At 47.0% G+C, this 14743-nt stretch overlaps 1 protein-coding gene across 1 annotated transcript; it reads left to right on the top strand.

The window, feature by feature from the left end:
* Window positions 1-1146: 1146 nt before the first annotated feature.
* RGCC (regulator of cell cycle) lies at window positions 1147-14743 on the top strand. The gene is made up of 5 exons (XM_023251933.2): window positions 1147-1401; window positions 1940-2125; window positions 11146-11253; window positions 12999-13061; window positions 14349-14743. The coding sequence occupies exons 1-5, from the start codon at window positions 1353-1355 to the stop codon at window positions 14354-14356; spliced, it is 414 nt and encodes a 137-aa protein (XP_023107701.1). The 5' UTR covers window positions 1147-1352; the 3' UTR covers window positions 14357-14743.

Here is a 14743-nt window from a genome sequence, read left to right as displayed (position 1 = left end):
TTGTGGGTCAGAGACGCTGGCAGCGTTGTCCAATAGAACTTTCTGAGATGATGGGTGTTGAGCACTTGATAGGTGTCTGGTGAGCCCTGGGGACTGAGTTTTTCATTGTATTCTATTTCAGCTGTTATATTAAATATATAACATATATATAAATATATATTAATATATATAAATATATATTATAATATATATTAAATATATATTAAACATATATTTAATATTAATTAATATTATATTATATAATATATATAATATATATTAATAATATTATTAATAATATTAATAATAATATAATATTATATTATATATTAAATATATATTAAATATATAACATATATATAACATATATAACATATATATAACATAGTCACCTGTGACTAGTGGCTGCCGCAAGGGGCAGTGCAAGGAGAGTTATTCAAAGTCACGACTGCTCCCCCGCCAGGCGGCTGGGCAGGGTGGCCCATTGGTCTGGGGACACTGAAAGGCGCTGGGTATGCGCCGCATTTACGCAGTCATTTCTTCCCGTGAAAAAACTCTTCCTGAATAAAGTCGGGGCTGGCGTGAAAGCCCAGGACTGAGGTCAAACTCCGGGCTCCGGGATGGGAGCAATTAAGGTTTGTAACCGCGTGGACTCCACGACTTCGGTCCCTTCTCGTCCCCTACTCTCTCTCCAGTCTGCCTACAATCAGTAAGTCCCCTGGGGAAATGCGGTGGGGACACGGGAGCCTCCCTCTGCGTCTCCGCCACCCGTCTGGGCCTCCTAGGGCTACTGTATTCTTCGCAGCAAACGCTAGAGGCTCGGCACTTCCCATTTCACAGCTGAAGAAACTAAGGCTCCAGGTTAAGGGCGCGCGGCAGGAAGCCGGGGAGCTCCAGCCCAGCCGTAAACTCTTTGGGGCTCCGGTGGCGACAGAGACACTTCGGCGACTGGGGTTGTCAGGGCGTGCGGGCGAAGCGGCGAGTAAATATTTGGGGCTGTAACCCGGGCTCCGGCAACTCACCGTCACTGCGGTTCCCGGGCGGGCGCGTGGCGAGGGCGGCGCCTGGGGGACAGGGGCGTCCCCGCGTGGCGGCTGGGACAGACCTCGCGGCCCCGCCCCGGCCCGCCTCCGCCCGCGGCTATAAGACGGCAGAGCTGGAGGGTGGCGGCGGTGGGAGAAAGAGCGGGCGTGCGCACCGTGCTGCAGGCTGCGCGGCGGGAGCGCGGCCGGGCGAGGGCGGCCGGCAGAGCGGGAACGCGGAGCGCGAGAGCCGGCCCGGAGCAGCCCCGGCGTGGGCGCGAGCGGCTGCACCGTTTCCGAGCCCAGCACCTCCTAGGACCCTCCGCCGCGCGCGCGGGGCCGAGCCTGCCCATGAAGCCGCCCGCAGCGCAGAGCAGCCCCGCGGCGGCCGCGGCCGCAGGTGAGTGCGGGACCCTGAAAGCCCTGGCCCCGCGGACGTGGTGGGGGGCGAAAGGCGGGGGATCCAGGGGCGTCCCTTTCCCGCGGGTCCCCATCCTCCCCTGCGTGACCCTGCCCCTGGCGGGTTCAGCTGCCTTCCCCGCGCCTGGCTGGGGCCACTTAACGGGCGCAGCCTGACCCCGTCTTGCCACCGCTTACCCGTTCGCACGCGCCCCCGAGGGACGAGCGTGGGCACAAGTACCCTACAGCGCGTGGGAAAGAGTTCGGCCGCGTGGATTAGCTGGGTGACCTTTGGTCTGCAGCTTCACTCAGCGGAGGCTCAGTTTCCCCATCTCTAAAACGGGCACGATTCATACCACCGCCTCAGGGGATGGTTGAGAGTATGAAAAGATAAGCAACGGGCAGTGACAGCGTGGCTGTCACTCGGCAGGCGCGCGCTGAATGTTAGTTATCTTGGGGAATGGTGGCGGCCCCCTCCAGGCCCGGGGACGGGATAGCCGTCCCGCCCCGGCACCTGAGTCCGTCATCCCTGTCCCCAGCCCCGGCCTTGGACTCGGCGGCCGCCGGGGACCTGACGGATGCGCTGTGCGAGTTTGACGCGGTGCTGGCCGACTTCGCGTCGCCCTTCCACGAGCGCCACTTCCACTACGAGGAGCACCTGGAGCGCATGAAGCGGCGGAGCAGCGCCAGCGTGAGCGACAGCAGCGGCTTCAGCGACTCCGACAGTAAGTGTGGCCCCACCGGGGAAGGCGCGGGAGCGCCGGGAACTCCCAACCAGGGGTCCTAGGGGCTCTAGTCTCAGTCTGCTTCTCTGGAAGCCGAGGGGTGGGGAGCCCAGCCAAGCGAGCCCTAAGGCTCCGCGCCGTCCCTAGGACGCCCGCAGAGAGGCAAAACCCCCGGGTTGTCACGCGAAGGCTGTTGGAGGCACGCGGGTCTACCTGCTGCCTGCAGGTGTCCTGAGGCCGGAGGGTTTAAGCATCTGCCCCGACTCAGCCAGACCGGGCTCCCGGGACCCAAGCCAGGCCTTCCCACCGTTACCTCCCCTCCCTTCCTTTGCCCTTTTCTCTCTCTGCATGTTTTTCAGAGTATGTGTAGAAAGTGCCACAGGAATGGGGGTGGAGGGAGACATGGGAGGGCACAATACCGAAAAGTTTGTGAAACCAGAAGTTTCATAAGCCGCTGTTCTTGGGATTTTTGAAATAACTTCTTGCGTTTTCTTCTGGCTCCGAGCTCCCAGACCGGCTGGTGCCCTGCATGCGGTTTTTGAAAGACTCCTTGGCACGGCGGGGCTCGAGTATTTTCGGAAGTGTTCTTCTTCCTTTAGGCAGGTCCACCGCCGGGACCTCTGGCTTCCACAGCTCCCCCCCACCCCCACTCAGGCTGGAGAAGGAGCCAGAGAGCAGATGGGCACAGAGGTGCTTCCTGGCGGCTTTTCTCAGAAGGGAGACTACCGCAGGGTCTCTTTGTCTTAAACAACCTTGCAAGTAGCCAATTTGTTTTTTGTTTTTTTTGGGTTTTTTTTTTGTTGTTGTTTTTTAATTCGAGAACAAGTGGTCTTTAAGGATTATGGATATCTGTTTAGGTATCAGATAGCAAATTTGGTGACTTTTCAAATTGTTGGTTTTCAAATTCTGGAAGACTTACTATTTTTCAAAGCGAATTTAAATTTTTCTGACTTATTCTTGAGACTTCACCCCCTAGATGGGTTACCAGCACGAATGTCACTCCCTTTGCTGCCCTTGACTCTGGAAGTGAAAGCAATGACCCAAGGACCTTTCCTTGTGATTCTCTTCTTTTGAAATCTGAAGCTCTTCCTTGTTCCAGAGCAAAGATATGGTCCCAGACCCCACCATGAGCTGTCCTCCTGAGAATGAATAAAAGTGCTTGACACCCTGTTCAGGGTTTGAGTCAGAAACCTGAGGTCCATCATGACTTTCCTTGGCAGTCCTGCCCAAGGGTTAGATTTAATTGAAGCTTTTGAAGTGAACAGGGATGGAATAGTGTGCTGCTAATATTCTGTTTTGCATTTTTGGACTTGATTGCTAATGACCAGACCACTTGTTTTCAATTTCAAAGAGAAATCTCAAAACTTCTGAAATTTGTCTCAAAGCTGTGGCCAAACTTAAATATGTCTTCTTTTGCTGGATCATGGAGCAAGTTATTCATCAAGTGCAAGTTCTCTCTCCCACAAGAAAGAAAGCTGGGACAGACTGTCCAGTACTCCACTATTGCAAAGAACAAGTCCTTTCTGACACAGGGCCTCATTTGGCTAGGATGTGGTCTGAACTTGCCCATCCTGGGTGATTGCAGCTCCCTCTGGGTAGGGTTTCAGATCTGGGACCTGTTTTCAGGGGCCTCAAAGAGAGGGTACTCAGAAACCCATCCTTAATGGTTTTGGGGGAGAAATTTGGAATAATCTATAGTTTCTTTTGGGGTGTATGTGCGTGCATGCATTTTGCTTTCTGCCCTTGTTGCTAACTGCTCAGCTAACCCTTAGTTTGGTGGCTAGAGAGTAATGGGGAGGGTATAAAGAAGGCCCAGATGATATTTGTCCTTTTTATAAATGTGTAGCTTATCCCCCATAAGACTGGTTAGAAATCGTCTTGGCAGAATCAGTGTATATCTAAACAGTAATTTCTTAAGGAAGCATACTGTGTGTATCTTAACTGCCACCAAGTACTGAGCACATACATTTATTATGCGTATTTGTCTGTTCAATGCTTTTCTGAGGAAGAGAGTGCTTGAGAGAAGTAGATCCTACTGAGATTTAGGCCGCCAAAAGGGAGACATACCAGGATAATGATAATAAGAGCAGCTCAGTTTTACCAAGCCCTTACTATGATTATTGTTATTATTTATTAGCTCTTATCAGTAGTGATTTCTTTGTTGGGCTTTAACTGTGTTATCTCATATGACCTCTACCACAGTCCTATAAGATAGGCACTGTTATCTCCATGTTTCTGATAAGACAGCAGAACCGCGTGAGCTGTCTCTAAGACCTTGCTCTGTCACCATGGATGGTTGGCTGGAATGGGAACCAGGTCCTCAGGAATAGACCTGAAGTCCCATTGGACCCAAATCATTCACCTGTTTATCAACAGTGGTTGTGTCTCTTCAAGGCAGTCGTCATCAGGCTGGGTCCAGAGGGTCTTGGTTTCTACACCTGTAAAATGGAAAGGATGCTATTTAGTAGTACTGTTAGAAACATCCATAAGCTCATGATGAGGAAGAAAAAAATCACTGTTTCATGCTCTCAAGAAGACATTAAAATGCATACACCAGGCTCTATCACATAGGTCAGATGTATTTGAGCCAGTGTCTTGCATGCAAATGTTACATATGAGCTACAAACCAGCAGTACCTTGATTCTCACTCTGCCTGCAACTTACTGCTCTATCACTCAGAAGATCCACCTTCCAAGATGGCTCAAAGTAGCAGTTCTGTTTTTTGAAGAACCCTTCCTTTTCTCATTAGAAAAAAAAAAACATTAGGGTTGCTTGCATACAAAGGAGAAACATAGATATTCCCTCCACCCAAAGAAGCAAGTTAGGAGAGAAGAATGGACATTTATAAAGGAATACACCTTCCTGGGCATCTGGGTGGCTCGGTTGGTTAAATGTCTGACTCTTGATCGTGGCTCAGGTCATAATCTCATGGTTGTGAGATCACGCCTTCTGTCAGATCCAACTGGGCATAGAGGCTGCTTGGGATTCTCTCTCTCTCCCTCTCTCTCTCTCTCAGCTCCCCACCTCCTGCCCTGTACACACACTCTCTCTCTTTCTCAAAAAAAAAAAAAAAGAAAAGAAAAGAAAAGAAAAGAAAGAAAGAAAGAAAGAAAGAAAGAAAGAAAGAAAGAAAGAAAGAAAGAAAGAAAAGAAATACTCCTTCCTGTTCCTACTGATGGGGTGGGAGGGGGAGGTCCTCCAAAGATGTGAAGAAGACCAAAATGAAAATTGCAAGATAACTCCACATTAAGGATGGCATTCAAATAGGGGTTGATCAAAACAGGCTGGTTCCTTTCCCCCAGACTTCGGTCCAGCAGGTGAGATCTCAGACACTTTAGTGGGAGCAGTTTTAACATCAGCAGTGGAAGGGCAGTGTTGTTCAAACTTGACCCTTAGAGGGATTTTAGGGGTTGTAAACTTCTTTGGTTTTAACTTTTAAAAAAATATATTGTTTTCAGTATTTTCAAAATTGTAAAGGTACACCATGATTTCTCAAATATGTCTAATGAAATTTTAACTCATAATTACTGGTTTTCTAAAAATTTTTAATGTTTATTCATTTTTGAGAGGAAGAGACAGACAGAACACAAATGGGGAAAGGGCAGAGAGAGAGGGAGACAAAGAATCTGAAGCAGGCTCCAGGCTCCAAGCTGTCAGCACAGAACCTGATGCAGGCTTGAACTCGTGAACCTTGAGATCATGACCTGGGCTGAAGTCAGACTAATGCCCAACTGACTGAGCCACCCAGGCGCCCCTTTAATTACCAAGTTTTAGCCAATGTGTTAATTTATGTTTCCACTGAATGCTTTTATATGAAGTTTACAGTATTACCTTGAACTTTAAATGGTGGTATGAACTCCTATCTCTGCTGTATTGGGATTTCACTTACCTTTTTTCCTTTGAAGAGAGGAAGTGTTTTGCTACTTAACAGGAAGGGTCTGAAGGCTGCTGGGACTGCAAGAGATATTGTGATGTTGTGGAGCCGTTTTAGGGAATGAGGAACTGGCTTCTTTCAGCAGGTGCAAGACCAGAACATTTGTATATCTTTTCCTAGTCTGCTCCAGCTTGGCCCTGGGAGAAGGTACCCTGTGGACAGTGGGTGTTAGCATGACAGGTAGCATATTGGCTGATTTGGCATAGGAGATCCAGAGACTGGAATCTGAACTTGTTCAAGCCTTGAGAGAATGAGAAGTTAGGAGCTCTCGGGCTGCCCTGGCACTGTTAGGAATTCCAGATGGGTGACAGGTCTCACTCGGACGGAGATCTCGAGAGGTGTCCAAAGGGACCCAGCGGTCAGGGAAGCTGGGACAATATTGGTGAAAAGGAAAAGGGCTCTTTCTTACTCTATCCTACTTTTAGTGAGGCTTTCAGGATTTAGATTTTGTGGAGGAGATTCACCCCTCCCCACCACCATTCACTGTGGCAAAAGGGAAAGAGGTCCAAGGCTTTCTTTTTCTCAGTTAATTACTATAGTTTGCTTGTCTTCAACGTGTGGGATTGTTCTATATTTACAGGAGCTCTGGGCAAGGTTTACTGTCTGTGGTTTTACTTCCCTCTGGAGTAGCACATGTTGGTGCTAACCCTAAATTACCTTTCTCCCCACCCCCAAACTAAAAGAGCACAACTACCTTCTAAACAAGCTTCTGTTTTTACAGCTGAGTTTCTCAAACTCTGTTGGTGCTCTTAAAGTTAGATCTTTGTATATTGAATATGCTTACATTTCTTCTGATGGTGTCTTAGGGAACTTGGTACCTAAGTTTGAGGATCCTGGATTCCGCACGCCAAGTTGGCTGGCCAAGGACATTTCTAATGGGCCTTTGAGATGCCTGTGAGATGGGGCTTTAGAGCTGATTGAAGTAGATTTTGTGGAGCCCTGAAATGTAGTCTTATCACCTGCTAAGCTTCCCCAAATCATCACTGATTGTGTCCTTGAACCCCTCTTAATGGCACCACCTGATATTGGGGTGGGGCCATAATACATTAATATGCTATCAGCCAGCAACACATTGCCATCATTTTATCAGACTAACAGGCTGTTGTTTTGCAAGGGATAGAGTTCCAGAGGCGTGAAAAGAACAGGAAATTAGGCTTTACTTACCTTTTGATCTACCCCAATGCCTACCGTGAAGTCTTGTTCATTGAGGCTGCTTAATAAAAGTCCATGGAGTGAAATTTTATGGGATAAAGGAAAGTGATGTCTAGAGCTTGGGGGCACTTCTGTGTTGGTGGTTTGTTTTAGGGAGGTTTATTCGAGGGTGCCTCAGAAGATAAGCCTCTCTTGAGAATTTTGCTGCTATCTAAAGAAGAGGAGGAAGCCCAGGCTCAGAATCTTGCTTGTTAACCATTCGCTGTGGGGCCCTTTGCTCTCCTGGACAGGTTATCCTCCATTTAACTAGGAACTTTAGAATAAAATCACGAAAACCAGGGGTGCCTGGGTGGCTCAGTCGGTTAAGTGTCTGACTTCAGTTCAGGTCATGATCTCTCAGTCCATGAGATCCAGCCCCGCCTTGGGCTCTGTGCTGACAGCTCAGAGCCTGGAGCCCGCTTCAGATTCTGTGTCTACCCCTCTCTCTGCCCCTCCCCCCTGCTCACATCTCTCTCTCTCTCTCTCAAAAATAAACATTAAAATAATTAATTAAAAAAATCATGAAAATCATACATATCATACATGGAGTGGCTAGCTTACTATTTACCTTTTGCTAAGGAAGAGACTAAGGCTCAGAGGTGAAGTGATTTGCACAGGGCCACGCGGTTGTCATATGGCCCCTTATCCCATACGGCTCTACTGTGGCAGCTTCTGCTGGGCCTTGTGGTAGCTTTGGGCTTCCTGAAGTTACTTTTTTTCATCTTTTTCATGAATGACGTATGTAGAATATTACCACAGGGTGGGACTGAACTGTGGGCAGGTTTGGCTTCAGGATGCTGAGGGTTCGCTTCCTGTTGATGGTTGAATATTTTGGAGCCTGGAGTTAGGTCTGGCTCAGATTGTGCACAGAAACTCATGGAAAGAGAGAGGAATCAAGGTGTGGCAATGAGCTGCTGTGTGAACTTGTGTGTGTGGTTGGTTAGGAGGTGTGGGGGAGAGGGGAAGTGGGGAAGTGAGTGTATGCTAAGTTGACATGCTTGTGTGTGTGTGTGTGTGTGCGTGTGTGTGTGTGTGTGTGTGTGTGTGTTTGCGTGTATCTATCTATCTCTATATATCTATATAGGGGTATACATATATATATATATACATATATATATATATATATACATATATATATATATATATATATATATATATATATATATATATATAGGTAGATATTGTAGCCAGAATTTTTTTTCTCTCTCTCCCTCATTGGGGGAGTAGCATTCCCCCATTCATTAGCAGTAAGAGGAACTTCTGATTATGTCAAGTTTGATTTGCAACTGAATTTATTAGGCAAGTAACAGCCAGTTTGTCTATATATTTTCTGAGTTTGAAGAAAATACTTGGATCAAAAAGGCATATTAGCACCAGGCTGTAAAGGCTAAGAGGTACACAGTGACAACATCCCAGTACCATGACTCATTCTGTACAGAGTCTCCAAACCACCTGAGTTTTTCCTGAATCCTCACTGGATTCTTTTTTTCCTACCATTTTGCAATGGCCTTTTTCCTGTCTAGGTCATTCCTTCCCCGAAAGTTCAATGACATTTGGTCTACTTGCCTGTGAGGTAAACAAACCGTGTGTGCGTGTGTCCCTTCCCCCCAAAGGATGGCTGTATGTGGATGTAAAATTGCTGAAAGTTGGAGCAGAATAGGGATGAAGTCCAAAGTCAGGGCAAGGGCCAGTGGTGCAGGGCTGGGTGGAGTGAGGTATGCTGGTGAAACTGGCTCTCAAGGGCCAAGTGTTTCTGAGAGATAGAGACCAGAGGTGTGGCCACGGAAGCCTGGGCCAGCGAGTCTCTGGGTTCGGCGGTCTGGGCCAGGGATGGGAGCGATGCTGTCAGGTGTCCTCAGAGCCAAAGATAATGTGCCAAACGCCTCATGTTCTTTCCTTCTGGCTCAGGGGTTTGGGCACGAAGCCGGCCTCCACAGGGCTCTCTGTGGTTTTCCTGCCCCTGGGTCTTACCTCATCTTTTCCCCTACAAGTTTCTCAGGTTCTATTTGTGGCGATTCTCCTACCTATTGCGTGGTGGCAAACAGTGACGCCCTGCCGTAGGTCTGCCATGGACACGGCCGCTTTCCTGTATGTAAGGGAAAGGCTTTCCCTTGAGAAAATCCAGACTGCTCTAGGGGTGGGCTCAGCTGGAAAAGCAAGCAGAAGGGCTTCCCCATTTGAGTTCCTGTGCAAGTGTCCTGAGACATGTTAATGGGCTGCCACAAAAAAGGTGTCCCACAGTTAAACTGGAGAAACAAGACTTCTCAGGGACATTGAAGCCGGAAGACCCAGTAGGAGTCTCCAAAGGTGCTCAGTGTTTCTCAAACTTAGTTGATCACATACACGGTTCTTCTTTCCCAAGGACCAGTATTCTGAGGAACATTTTTTTGGGGAAATATTATGTGTGGGGTTTGGTATTTTGGATCTCAGTAGGTGTTCATCACCAAAGCCCTGAAAAGTGACTGTGGTCCTTTTAGGTGACTTAGGCTGGACCTCTGAGGGGAGAAAAGATCGTGAGAGTTGGGCATGTCTGGAAAAGTGGACAAGATAACGCGTAGGTCAGGAAGATAAGACGGCACTGGGGCCACCTGGTCAGAGGAGGGTGGGAGGAAAGGGAGCCAGGTGTAGGGTCTGAGAACTTGCAGTAGCCTTTTAGGGATGAAGCTGAATTATTGTGTGATGAGAAACCTCTGCTTTGGAAAACGCTTTTTTATCTTTTATAACTTATTCATGTTCACTTTGAGTTATGGGGACCAAAGAAAGAAGTTTTTGCCTCCTCCTGAGTTGGAGGTCGTTGGATTCAAGTGAGTGAATCCCAAAGAGGAATAGAGTCCTGGCCAGGCCCTCTTGATTCAGCCGCCCTCCGTCACCTGAAGAGACTTTCCAGAGGTCATATCTGCTACAAGTGTGCCTGGCTTTGTGTTTTGTTTTAGCCAGGAAGACTGTTACTTTGTGACCTCACAGGCCACATCCTGCTTCCGCTGGCTGCTCTGCCTTTGAGCCCTTTGAGGGGGTGGAACTCAGCCACCAGCTCCCTTTTGGTGTCATGGCCACATGGCTGAACTGGCTGTGGGCTGGTTTCCTCATTTTTGGCAGGATTTAGAGAAGTAGAGTCTCAGAACTTCAGAGCTGGAAGGAACTTTAAGGATTATGTAGCCTTCCCATTTTATTGATGGCTAAGCCGAGGCTCAGAGATGCTGTCTTGCCCAAGGGCGCCCGAGTATCTAAGTAGCTGAGCTGGTTCCCTTGACTCCCAGCACAACTCTGCTTCTGGGACCTTGCCTTGCTCTTGATGTTGCTCTGGTCTTTGGGGTACGGCAATAGAAGAAGCCACAGGATCACTCCAAGTGTCTATAATTGACAACGTCTGGAAGAAATATTTGTCTCTGACCCTCTAGCTTATCCTCAGAATGTAGGTTCTCAGGAAAACCAGGCCAAAGACAGTCTTGAGCAGTCAGGGAGGATTCTGAAGTAATGGGACCCAACCTTATGTTTGTATTTCGGGGAGTTCAGAGGGCAGAAGGGACATTTTTCAGGAGAGACGATTCTTTAGGTCTAAAATCCTGAACCAGCCCCCCACCCCACAATAGCTAAGCATTGGCTCGGCTCTCAGACACACCTGGGCAGTGGGATCCTGTGTGTTGCAAAGGAGGCTGGTCTGGTCGTGATCATCCCGTCACACTCTCCTTTTTTTTAGGGAAGCAAGGCCTTCAGTGTGCCTGACTGGACACACACACACACACACACACACACACACAGGCACACACCCCTATCTCAAATCATTTTTGGGCATGACTATAAAATCTGGAAATCAACCTGTTTTCTTTACAACTTTGCTCCTTTGGGAGATGAGCTGAAGACCATCTTGAACGAGTTACATTTTCTTTCCTGAAAGGTGCAGATTCACTCTATAGGAACAGCTTCAGCTTCAGTGATGAAAAACTGAATTCTCCAACAGACGCTGCTCCAGCTCTTCTCTCCCCCACCGTCCCTCCTCGGAAAGGTAGGCTCGTGAGTGGTGGTATGAGGGTTTTGGTTTCCTTCTTCTCTCACCCTTCCCGGTCTCTCGTCTCTTCCGCCTGACCCCCGACCCTTCCCAAATGTGCAAAATAAATAGATAAAACTAACATCTTCGTATGGTGTGAGGTGGAACTGTCCTTTCTCAGGATTCTGATCAGTGTAAAAATGAAATCAGGTAATTGAGGGGCAAGGAACCAGATCCACAGGGAGAAAGAACGCTTGTCTTTAGACTCTGCTTTCTCTCACGTGGTGTAATCAAGACCATGCCAAATGACAGTGCTCTCTCAGACTGGTTGGTTCGAGAATTGAAAACTTAGCAGTTAGGGTTTGCAGAAAGTGAGATCCTTTTTATTGCATTAACTATGTAACCAATGCTTTCAGATTACCAATTTAGCAATTCAAGGGGGTCATCATCATGAGGCAAGCCATGATCTCACATGATTTAAAATAGCAGCTCCAGCCTGTCTCTACTGTGATATTAATAGACCTAAAAAGTTTTTAAAGATGCATGAGCAGTTTCTTATTTTTTGGAACTTGTAAAGTGTCTCCAGCTAGAGAGCTGAATGTTCTGTTACATTGGACAAGTGCCCTCTTGAAAACAAAAGGAGTTTTTCTCCTCAAGAAACATTATACTTGCTGAAAATAGTTGCAGAATGCAGTAAAAATGGAACATGGTTAAAAAGAAATATGAAGATTCTATTACTTTTCTCACTCTTGGCATTAAAGGCAGAATTTCCCTCTTTTTCAAAAGAGTGATTTTTAAATTCTCCTCTCAACATAGCAGTGTTGAGCAGTCACTAGGGACTCTGCTGTTGTCCAGCTCTCTGCAAAACGGAGCTATTGAATTCAGAGAGACAGGGCAGTCTAGGAAGTGGCTGAAAACGTGCCCAGATTTGCTACCTGATCTTTAAGAGATAGGAATTAAAGAAGGAGGAAAAAGCCCTAGTGGCAAATTGACTTTAAAAGCTGAGAACAACGAGCCATTTGTAGCCAGCCAGCAAGGGTTAATTAATACAAGTATCCAGGCACGCGTTTCGGACAAGGCATGAATGACAAACCCTACAGGAACGAGTATATGTCTCAGGATATAGAGGGAACAAAATCAAGACAAGGATTGGCTGCCTTGTCCTGACAGCTGGATGGGATGAGGCTGTCCCAGACCCGGAGGCCTCAGTTTGCCTTTCTGTACCATTTTGACAAAGAACAGCAGCTCCTCCTTCATTTCATACCGAGGGCTGTGGTATTGCCCTGGGGTGGTGGCACAAACAAGAATGTGTCAAAGGCGAGGCTTAGTGGGAATACTGAATCTGGGTGTCCACTCTGCACTGTGCCACGCTTACCGGACATTTTTGACTGATAACTCAAAACCTACAGAGTCAAAAAAATCAAAACTTTTCATCTTCCTTTCCAGCCTCTCCTCTCCCCTGCCCCTCAGACTTTTAAGGTAGTGAAGGGAGATTCTTCTTCTAGGTTGTTGGGGTGAGGGTGGCACAGGGGATGATGAACTGAAAAAACACAAGAAGGGGACGTCTAGGTTAATCTTCAGAATCAGTGTCTGAGTTGAGTGTAAATAAACATTGGAGCAGACACTTGGGGTTGGTACAGGACAGTCTGAAATAATGTCTCTGAAGATCCAGAGATACAAAATGGGGTCGCATAATCCTGGGAACAGAGGGCTTCTTGAGCTGTCATTGATATGGAAACTGAAGGTCGACTCTTGTTTTTCAGCTAAACTAGGAGACACGAAAGAGCTAGAAGACTTTATTGCTGATCTTGACAGAACATTAGCGAGTGAGTACGCGCCTCGTATTAAAAAAATCAAACAGAAAACCAACCAACACCGCTGATAAAGTGCCATAATAGTTACCAGCTTGCCTGGGGGCAGGAAGTTACATCACTGGGCTCCTTTAGGTTCAGAAACAGGACCCTAGTGGCTCAGAAGGAAATTCTGAGGACAAGTTTGCATTAATGTAGACCGTGTGCCTTTCCAAACAGTGAGAACAGGTTACCAGCAAACAATGACATTTTGTTTAAAAAATGCAGAGTAGTTATTAGAGCAGGATTGGAGCTTTACCATCACTATGTCCTGGCAGGCTTTTTGGAGGAGAAATGAGCTGACTGACTACAAAAGCAATGTGCTAACAAGCCAGATGGTTCCATCCCATGGGCCAAGGAAGTGTTCCCAGGTTAGATCCAAGGATTTGGGGAGGTCTGACTTCTAAAGGGTTGAATCCCAAAAGAAAGAATTGGCCTGGGGAGACCCCATAGCCAAAGGCTCACACCAATTAGTGAAAAACCTGGATTAAGTACACACTACTTTGTGTCCCATTTGGCAGTTACACTAATGGTACCCCTTTATGTGACTGGAAATGTTGGGAACTGAAGATATCAGACCATAACTACAATGGGGGCGGGGGGTTGTCCAGAAGACGGGGCCCTGAGAACCAATCTACCCACTCTGTTTCAAGAGGAAAGGATTACAGGAGCCAGAAGAATCAGCTAGGACTTCTGGGATAAAAGTTTCAGCAGCTCTACTCTTGGGGGGGGGGGGGTCTCATTCAGTCACAGAGCAGAAGAATTTTGTCCTAGGGTCTTAATTTTTTTAATGAAAGAGTTGATTTTCCATAAGGAATGTTTTATGCTATCCTCTGCTAAATAGCCAGGTGTAACCTGAAAAATTAGATCCAAAGCTGGTTATGTAAAAATGACCCTGTTCCTCATACTGTTTCAGACAGACGTAAATCTCAAGTGGAAAGTCCTTGTGTATTTTCTACATTCTCTTGCCCGTTCTCTTACCTGCTATACCATCCCGCATCAGAAGACCCACGCCTGTTTTGACAGAGATTATTGTAATTACAGCACAATTTGTACGAGACCCGTGGAACAAGCCTGCCTACTTCATGGAAATTGCAGCTGGCCGCCCGGTTGTACCAGTTAATCAGACATACATTACGTGGGAAACCTGCCATTAAGTGTGAGGCTTTGATGCCTGTCTGCCACGGTGTTAAGCTCTGGTTAAGCCTAGGAATTGGAAACTCTTATGAGTGCATGATAACCTTATTTATCTCCTTTTAACAGGTATGTGAAACAAGGAGAAGTTCTGGGTCCTTTCATACTGAGGGAGAAGCTTCAGAAAGCTCCGAGGACCCTGGTAAACTCAGCTACGGAATTTGCTGCCAGAGCAGACAGAGATGAGAACTCACCTACCAGCAGGCCATTCTCAGACTCGTTCCGAAACCAGCCTTTGATCATCTCTGGGCAATTTAGAGAGTGAAACTGACTTTGTTGACCAGCTTGCAGCATATTAGAACAGATGACCCATGCTAATATTGTATTTTCTCTCAAAACATAGCTTTCCTGTAATTTAAAGTGCATTTATGGAAATATTTGTAATTAATTATATATAGTTGGAAACAGTAATATGCTTTTCCCAGTATAATATATTTTTGTATGCAAATAAAATTTGAACTGGA

The sequence above is a fragment of the Felis catus genome, chromosome A1 (genome assembly GCF_018350175.1).
Source record: "Felis catus isolate Fca126 chromosome A1, F.catus_Fca126_mat1.0, whole genome shotgun sequence".
NCBI classification, from domain to species: Eukaryota; Metazoa; Chordata; class Mammalia; order Carnivora; family Felidae; genus Felis; species Felis catus.
The sequence above is the reverse complement of the archived record's forward strand: the minus strand, read 5'-3'. Positions and strand labels throughout refer to the sequence as shown.

What these genes read in the sequence shown, in the direction of transcription:
- RGCC (XM_023251933.2), top strand. Translation starts at nt 1,353, where the DNA reads ATGAAGCCGCCCGCAGCGCAGAGCAGCCCCGCGGCGGCCGCGGCCGCA. An exon ending in CGCGGCGGCCGCGGCCGCAG is followed by an intron (nt 1,402 to 1,939) that starts GTGAGTGCGGGA and finishes CCCTGTCCCCAG; the next exon opens with CCCCGGCCTTGGACTCGGCG. An exon ending in CGGCTTCAGCGACTCCGACA is followed by an intron (nt 2,126 to 11,145) that starts GTAAGTGTGGCC and finishes CTTTCCTGAAAG; the next exon opens with GTGCAGATTCACTCTATAGG.